Genomic DNA, 9248 nt, shown 5'->3' with positions numbered 1-9248 from the left:
CCCCTCTGTCTCTGCCTGCCTCTCTGCCTACTTGTGATCTCTCTCTCTGACAAATAAAATAGATAAAATCTTAAAAAAAAAAAAAAAAGGCAACTTTGATGAAAAAAACAGCACAATTTCCAGAGCACGCAATGCAGAAATTTGGGCAACTGGAGAGGAGTGGGAGATGGGTCAGACTAGGGTGTGTGTGAAGGGGTTGGATAGAAACGTTTGCCTGGCAGTATTTAGAACAGAGAATAGGTTAGATAACTCTTTGCTCCTTGCGTGAAACCTGCCTGCCTGGGTGGGACTGGGGAACCGCACTGGACCCCATGGTTTGCTCTGAGCAGTCGTCCCTACTACCAGGGTAACTTCTGTTCTCCTCGGATTTAGGGGATTAAGAAGGGGCTGTCTCTGGATTATCTTTCGTCTTTCCCCCACACCTGGCCCCGCTGAGGAAAGAAAACTTCAGATATTTATAGCTTCCCAAATCTGCCCCGAAAAGCCAGAGACGCAAGTTTCTTGACTAGAATTGGGCCAGCCGTGATTCTTCTTCTTCCTGTCGTTCTAATCCTTAGAGGGGAATTAGTGACAGCGACTTGAAGACTAATTCCGGGGGATCAGCACCCCAGGTCCTCTCCGAAACCCGCGCGGGGGTGAGCGCGGGCAGAGGCGAGCCCTCGGAGCACCGCCGTCCCCGGGCGGCCGCGCGCAGCTGGGGACGGCCCTTCCGTGGCACAGGTGGCAGGTCTCCGCGGCGCCCGCAGCCTCCAGACCGGGGCCGTCTCTCCAACTTGGGAGGACGCTGTGCACGCCGCAGGCTGCGGGCTGAGCGGCTCAATCTGTCCTGGCCATTTCCTTCACTCCCAGGACTCCTCGTGTCTCCCCACGCTCGTCACTTAAGCGCAGCGATAATCAATCATCCGCTGCCCTCGCGCTGCCGGCGGAGTCCGCGGGCACGTGATGAAGCGCGGCGGCGGCGCGGGGCTCCCTCCACCCTCCATCCCTCCATCCGCCCGCCCGCCCTGCCCTTCCGGCGGCCGCTCGCCGCCCCGCTCGGGTCCCCAGGCCGCCCGCGGCGCGGACACCGGCTGCCGCGCGTGCTGTGCGCCCGCCGGGCCGGGGGCGCGAGAGCGGCCGGCGGGGGCGGCCGGCGGGGCGGCGAGCGCGGAGCCCGGGAGCCCGCACCTCTGGCCGCCCGGCCCACGTGACCGCCCCTCCTCCCGCCTCCCAGTCGCGCGCACGGGCCGGCGTCTCGGCTCCCGCGCGCGCTCGGCGGGTCCCCGCGCCCGGGAGCAGAGGCGGCGGAGCGAGCGGGCCGGCCGGGCGGCGGGGGAGCGGGGGGAGCGGGCGCGAGCGGCGGGCTGCCGGGGCCGCCCGTGCACGGCGGCGGTGGCCTGAGCCGCGCGGTTCCGCATCCGCCGAGGGTGATGAGGCTGCCCTGCCTCGCTGCTCCGCTTGCCGCCAGCTGACAGTGCCGGCACCCAGCCCGCCCCGGAGCGCAGACGCCGCGGGGCCGTGACCTTGGCCGAGGAGGTAAATAGGGGAGGTGGTTGGGGAGGAGGAGGCGGCGCGGCCCCGCGCGCCCCGCGCCCCCCGCCCCGCACCCACCCTCGCTCGGCGCCCCGGCGCGCGGCCGCCCCGGGAGCCCCGCGCCCCAGGCGGGCTGCGGGCGCCGCGCTCGCCCAGGTCCGCGGTGCTGAAACTGCTGCCATTTGTGCTGCCGGGAGAGCCGGGCGGCGGGAGCTGGGGTGGGGGGGGGGCTCCCGGGTTTGCTGCTCTTGGGCTGGTGGCGCTCAGGTTCCTGCAGGCGGGCGCGACCCACGGTAGCCCAGGTAATTGCCCCGAGGGTGGACTCCCACCGGGTCCTGGGGCGGAGACGGATTCTCGTGCCTTCTGGCGAAGCCGGGCAGCGTTCCGTCCGGACTTCCCAAGTGGAGTGGAAGAGGAGGGGACCCGGTGGCGGGCAGTGCGGGCGGGCAGGTGGAAGTGGGCGCAGCTCCTCGGGCTCCGTGTGGGAGACCCGCGGGGCGAAGGGAGAATGCCACGGGGATGGGCCTGCCTGCTGCGCTGCCTGCTGCGCTGCCGGCGGGGCAAGTAGCCAGGTACCTGGGAGCGAGTGTGCTGCCACAGGGGGCTGCCTTTCCGCCCTCTTGGGAGAACATCATCCAGATGCAAGTACTGGGAGACAGGAGAACTCTGTAGCGCAGGAATGGTAACCGTGGGTTTTGGAGGCGAGCGTCAGATACTTTTTAAGAGGAGTATCCTGGAGATGAAGTCAGTTAAAACCATAGCCAAGTGCTTATGATTGTCATTTCATACAACTCCCTGAGGGTACTGTAGGTGTAAATTCAGTTTTCTTTCTTTCTTTCTTTCTTTCTTTCTTTCTTTCTTTCTTAAATCTATTTCTGTGCCACTTCCTGCAGTCAGCCTGGACATGTAAGTCGTGTACATGTGCTCCATGTGCAGTGGGGGCTGTAGGTTATGAACAGGATTCAGATGCCTCCCCCCCACCCACCCCCTTGAACACCACCATTCGCCTCTGACTGAAGTCTCCCTGGCTCTTTGCAGCGCGCACACCAGTAATTCCAGTATCTGAGAGCAGAGCAAGTGTGGGGTGACATGGCCCAGGGGAATAATTACGGGCAGACCAGCAACGGGGTGGCGGACGAATCGCCCAACATGTTGGTGTACAGAAAGGTAAGAATTTCTTCACTTTCTTGGAGAGAGGGAAACTTTCGGCTTCCTTGATTCTCCCCCTCCCCCCACTCCCGGGGTAGAGTGTGTATCAGTTTTGTCACCTGGTGGAGTTCCCAAATTGCCAAGTACTGCACAGCATACTCGGATGTTCTCACTGTGCAGAGACACAATGAACTAAATGAGGCCGGCCATCCTCTGCGCGCTCCTTTGTCTGCTGATTTCCTGTAGGTTAACCTACAGCCAGAATTATCAGGAAGTTTGGGCATCCCACATATTTTCTGATACATGTGCTTTCATACATATGCATAATAATTATGCATAATAGTTTTCAGAAGTGCTTTCTTTGATGTACTCCCCCTCAGCCTTTGGGTTGTAAGGATTATGTAAATATATAACACGTTAGGAATGAAAAGACCACTTTGCAGTTCTGCAACTAGAGTGAATGTGTCTGTGAATCTATGGTTGGTTTAAAGATTTTACTTATGACTAAATAATTCTTTTTTTTTTTTAGCCTAAATTATATTTTTTTACTATGGGTTATTTTTACGATTTTGTTTATGAATATTTCAATGCCACATGACCGTTAAACCTTTATATTTAGAGCTCCTCCCCCCACCACAAACCGATCTGACAGCTTTATACATTTTATAACAATGCTGTCAACAACAAACTTCTAGACACCGAGCAGCCATAATACAGATACATTTGAATACTGTGTGTGCTTTAGAATGGTTGCTTAGGTAACTTCATTCTGGTCACAACAATATTTTTAAAATGAAGGAAGCAGTATTCTTGATTTAACTTCTGTACCAGTCGTTTCTATTGCCTTTTATGCTGGGATTATTTTTCTTTAGCATATTATCTGTAGTGCTTATGGGGCATGATTTCTTTAGTTTATGTTAGCAGTGACAAAAAGGAAATCATACCTTGGAATCAGGAAGATTGTTAAAGGTTTCATCAGCATGAGCTCATAGGAGTCCCGGTGAAGTTTCTATATGTTCTCTCATGAATACAGCTGAAAAGCTGGATGCTACCTTCACCTGCTGCACTCAATCTAAACTCTCCTGCGATGTGGATCAAAATCATTAAGAGGTGGTGGTGAATATGCATTTGAGGGAATATTGTTACTGCCTTAATGTGAAGGTTCATGGGCATCCTGACACAATGTTAGCATTTTTTTTTTTTCTCTCGGTTTACAGACAGTACTGTTTTATGTGTCTGGGACAATGCAGTATGATAGGAAATGAAAACTGGAGATTAGTTGCCTATTTTAGATTTAAAGCATCCCAGCTGGATAAATTAAGAACATAATCCACTTGAGCCTAAATTATTACTATTGTATTCCTACATCAGTTGAAAAAACTGGGTATTTGCCACCCATTCTGTGTAGGGTTTGTTCTGAGAAGAGCTGTTTGGAGGGTAGTTGTGTGTTTTTAAGTAAGTTACCATGTTTTCTTTGTTTGGTATGCTTTTAACATAATAAGCAAGAGGTAGCAATGGTCAGTTCTGTAAATTGCGTGTGGAGAGCTGGACTTTTGGGTGTAAAACTACAGTGTTTAGCTACTTTTGTTCAGTCAAACATTGTGTTCTTTTTCTGGTTCTTTAGAGATAGATGAGGCTACATTGATCAGCCACCTGACGCTTACCTTGATTAGAAATAAACTCGGTGTGACACGAATCCATGTATCTCATTTAGTCAGTTATTATGAGAATAGATGAAAAAATGAGTCTAGGAGCTTTAGAAATAGTTACTAGATTATAGATTGCACCCAAGCTTCTTATCCCTCATTTTTAATTTATTATATAAATTGTTGTATAGCACTGAATTGCTGTTAGTGCTCCTGGTAAGTTAACAGACTGTGACTTAGGGAGGGACTATGATGCCTCATTCTTTCAAACGTTATTATTTGGTTGGTTAAGCCTGGAACTGCTTATGCTACTATTTTGCCCACCTTTTATTAGCTCTTTGTTTCATATTAATGACACAATTTATTCTTAGAAAATATTTCTTGGAAAAATCGTTATTAGAAAAAAAAATAACTCAGTTCGGGGATTTGTACCCATACTGCGTAACTGCAGATTGCCTGTGTATTCTTTTATTGTCTAAGCACACACGTTTTGTGTTTGTGATATTCAGAATAATGTCTAAGTAGCAGATAATTTATGTAATGAAACATCGAAGTGGCCCATGTCTGTGTGGAGACATAGAGTCGGACATCATGGTTTCATGTGACCCTTTTACCAGTTTCTTGTGTCTTCTATGGTCTGTGGACTTTATGTTTAATTTTCAGTGGCAGCTAAATCGTAGTGCGAAGAGCAGCAGAGCTGGGGGTGGGGGTAGGACTTCTGGATGGTCCTAGGGTATTTCATCTGCTCCACCTGCTTAAAGGAAGAAACACGATGGTACAAATGCTTCTCCATCACGAAGTCAATTATCGGTTTGGAAAAGAACTTCTCGACCACAGTGCATTGCGCACTAGCAGAGCAGAGATGTTTTATCAACTCATGGGGGTTTTCTACTCTGCTTTACTGCTGCCACACTGTTCTTGGAAGTAGTAGGTCCTGGGCTAGAAACATTCGTAGCCTTCTCTCCGTTCCCCTCCCCCACAGGCCACCTCTGGTTTACTGTAAGGATTCTCCTAACTTCCACACCTGGAGGATATGCGTGCGCTGTTGCCATTTAGTCTGGAGTTCCCGTGAATGAACACAGGTGGTAGTGACCTTCCCGTGAGAGAGGGCTTCAGTGAATGTTTCGTAAAGTGGAAGGCCCAGCAAAGCGCTGGGACACAGGCCTTTCTCCTGTTTGTCAGCTGTCTCCCCTTTAGTGATTAGCCTCACTCGGATTGTAGGAGCTCCTCCAAATGAATGGAAATTTCCAAGGGTCTCTTTTTGGTGGAGAATCCTGGAGTGATGTTATAGGAAAATGCACAGTGTGTAGGATGACAATGCCCCAAGCAGAGTGAGGGCCACCATGGTGCCAGCTGGGGGCCACAGTTTGGCTGCCTCATGGTCAAGGTTGGGACCTGCAGGTCAGACTGGGATGTCTGTGCGCAGCTTTTCTGGCTTAATGTAAGGGATCGCAGGTGGAAAGATGGGTGAAATACATAAAAGGGATTAAGAGATACAGACTTCCAATTATAAAATAAATAACTCGGGGAGATGAAAAGTATAATATAGTGAAATTAGTCAATAATATTGTAATAATGGGGGCACCTGGGTGGCTCAGTGGGTTAAGGCTCTCCCTTCAGTTCAAGTCATGATCCCAGGGTTCTGGGATGGAGCCCCACATTGGGCTCTCTGCTCAGCAGGGAGCCTGCTTCCCTTCCTCTCTCTCTGTCTGCCTCTCTGCCTACTTGTGATCTGTCTGTCAAATAAATAAATAAAATCTTAAAAAAATATATTGTAATACTGTATGGTGATAAACGGTGTTGACACTTGGTGTGGTGAGCCCTGAGTAACAACGTAAAGCTGTTGTATCCATATGTTGGAACCTGAAACCGTTATAACATTGCAAGTTAATTACACTTCACTGAAAGAATTTTTAAAAAATGTAGGGTCTCTGTAGGCTTCATTTGATGTCATAGGTACACTTTAAAAATCCATATGGACAAAATACATGCCTTACCGATTTTTCAACTCCTAATGCTGTTTCCATTCCTAAGCCCGTGATTGAAGTGAGAGCGGTTCTACTGTTTTATGTAGCTGAGAACACTTTAAAAGCTCGTAAAATAGGAGGCTTGTCCACATTTAATTTCGGGGCTTTTGGGCTTCCTGGGCTCCTTTCAGGCAGGTATTCGCTGGAATGGAATTAGAAGTAATCAACCTCCTTAAGAAGAGACCGACTGAACTCCAATTTGTCCTGGCTTTGGGCTAGCTTCTAGAAACATTTGCGGAGGTGATGGCTTAGACCTCAGTTTTGTTCAAATGCCGCTGGCGTTCCTGCTCTGTTCTGGGCAGAGTCCTCGTTCGGGGTGTGACCGTGGCTGGAGAGGATGGCCGAGCCGGAACCCGGGGTACCCGGAGACACATTCCGAATTGGGTGTCTGGCCAGCATACTGCCCACTAGACAGTATACATCACTTTTTGTCCAGCGGCTGACATTCCTGCATTTGAAAAACAAAAGATCTAGGGCATCTTGGGGCCAGTATTTCAAATTGGCTGGAAAATTGGCTGGAAAACTGGCTTCTCACCAGCAAGAATGCTCGAAATGACCAGTAATCTCTGATGCTACTGGAGCAACCATTTATGGTTTGACTGCCAGAAAAGAAAACCGTCATGTTTTCCTCATTTGCTACCTTAGTGGGTTGACCGTGTTTTGGGGGACAGCAGAGCTGCGTGTCCGCCACACCTGCACCCGTCCCTCGCCTCCCCTTGCCCGCCCGTCCTCTGCCCCGTCCCGTGCTCCGCTCCTCTCTCCATCTACCATGTACTTGTGCTCCTTCCAGTTGCTTCTTTTAATTTCTTCTTTTCAAAACAGACCAAAGCGTGAAGGTACGTTTTCCCTGAGGTGATGCTCTGTTTAGTTGTAAAAGAGAAAATGACGCCTTTTGGGGAAGAGAGCAGATTCCATTCTGGTTTGGAATGGAGGGATGCTTTTAAACCTGGTCGCCTATGTGCCACGGGGTCTGATATGTTGCCGGGCACGTGGTGTGGCAAAACGTCCATCTATAAGGCCCCACTGCTCTGTTCTTGAAGGCAAGGGGGGCCCACTGGCCTTTCCTGCAGAAAGGTGCGTTGGGAACTGTCACCCCAGTAGGACGATCACCCATTCTGATTGGCTTGACCTAGACCTTGCCTTCGAAGACTATGAAATCCATCTGCTCCAGGAGAGTACACGTACCCAAAAGAAAGGGGAGGGACTTGTTTCTTCTTTGGAAGAAATCAAGCCACTGACATTCCTAGTCTCTTGGGGGTACGTGTGGGAGTTAGCTGACATTTTCTACATTTTCTAACTCCGTGCCTCTGTCCCTTTAGGATTGTCCAATCTGGTCAGTCTTAAGGGTGTCAATACCCCCCCACCCCACCCCAACTCCATTATAAAAAATAACCATTGACATTTTTGATCCTTACTTACCTTTGGTCTTTCTGGGTTTAGGGTGCTGGTGAATGTTTGTAACTGATAAGAGAAAGACCCAGGAGAAAAGAGAGGGATGTTTGCAAATAGATCATCACAAAAAAGCCTGAGCCTTTAAGCCCTCAGATTTCTCGATTAGGGGCTCCGATGGGGGGTAGGGACCAGGAGACGTGTCTTGCCATTGCTGAAAAATTCCAAAATGGAGTGTCTTCTCTAAATTAGATGATTTGAAAGCACCTTTCTGGACCAAGGGAGATTGTCTACTATAAATACGAGCTTAATCTGTGGGAATCAAATGCAGACCTATTTTCCCCTCAGTGACATAAATCCTGACATGTGCCCTGAGATGGAATACGGCCGGCCTCTGTGATGTTTTTTGCTGAGAAGCAGACATTTTAGGAGTAATAACTTCAATGATGGATTTGGGGTAATAATTAACTTGTGTTCGAAGCAGGAAAGCCTTGCACGGTTGAGCTTTCCCCTCACCAGTTGGTGCTTGCCGGTGTGCTTTGTGGGATTAAGATAAGGATCTGTGGCCTGAATTTGATTTCCTTTATTTCCTACCGGATCGAATTGATCAGAAGAGAGTGCAGATGTAGGAAAGAGAAACTGTCTAGGGATTTTATTGCCTCCTAATAACCTTTGTGGTTCTACTGAGTGATGGAAAGCAGGGTATTTTTAGGTGGTGTGGTGATGGAATGTGTTCACTGCAGAGAATATGGAAATATTTTGGATTTGGATAGTTTGGGGACATTATAAATGTTTAGTGTCCTTGAAAAACGGAATCGTGGGAAATAAGCAACTCAGATACTTGGCCCTCAGTGCCCTCTCATAGCAGTGAAGAGGAGACATTGGAAGATCAGGGTGAGAGGCACTTCTGTCTTATAAAACACCAATCTAATTATAAAATAACTGTAAATGATAAAGTGGGTACCCGGTTCCTTAGGGAAAAAGAGGCCCACTTCTCTCTGCCGTTTGCCCAAGGCAATATGAAAATTTAGCTTACCCTCTTTTCAGTTCCCTTTGTCTTGTGCCTAATTCAATTAATAAAGGTCTCAGGACACTGGAACTCTGATAGAGGGTCATGAACTTGGTTCCAGTTCCATTAAAATTGCCACCTGGTGTAGGCTGGGATATTTTGGCTCAAGAACCCATCCAGAGAGATAAGTTGCTATTCTGTCTTCTGAAAAAAACATTAGCTGGTTTTCTTAAGAGTAAGTCTGGGAGCCTTCTCATTTTTTTTCTTCCTTCCTGGTGATGAGCGAGTGAACAGTTTCTTAAGAAGTGGAAGGAACTTGTGCACTACAGTTGTGTGGTCTTGGTTTTGAATCTTGGCTCTGCCATTGTTTACCTGTATGGTTGTGGGTTAGCAACTAACTCCTTTCACTTCAGTTTCCTTATCTATAAAACAAGGAAAACCAAAGATGATTTCCTTGGTAGAGCTGTTTGATGACAAAATGAGTTACCTGGGGAAGTGGCTTGTAGAGATCCCAAT

General features: G+C 49.0%; 1 protein-coding gene across 4 annotated transcripts in view; it reads left to right on the top strand.

The window, feature by feature from the left end:
• Positions 1–1118: 1118 nt before the first annotated feature.
• Positions 1119–9248, top strand: part of RGS7 (regulator of G protein signaling 7) — a 497889-nt gene continuing 489759 nt past the window's right edge. The window contains exons 1-2 of one of the 4 annotated variants that reach the window (XM_045084652.1): positions 1119–1515; positions 2551–2679. In XM_045084652.1, the coding sequence (XP_044940587.1) occupies positions 2602–2679 (78 nt within the window). In that variant the 5' untranslated portion in view covers positions 1119–1515; positions 2551–2601. Of the gene's footprint in view, positions 1516–1688; positions 1815–2550; positions 2680–9248 lie in introns of those variants that run through there. The other 3 variants (XM_045084650.1, XM_045084651.1, XM_004756750.3) reach the window with 3 other exon arrangements.

Source organism: Mustela putorius, unplaced genomic scaffold, assembly GCF_011764305.1.
Source record: "Mustela putorius furo isolate JIRA1106 unplaced genomic scaffold, ASM1176430v1.1 tig00000785_pilon_pilon_pilon, whole genome shotgun sequence".
In the NCBI taxonomy this organism is placed as follows: domain Eukaryota; kingdom Metazoa; phylum Chordata; class Mammalia; order Carnivora; family Mustelidae; genus Mustela; species Mustela putorius.
This window is presented reverse-complemented; position numbering and strand designations above follow the sequence as displayed.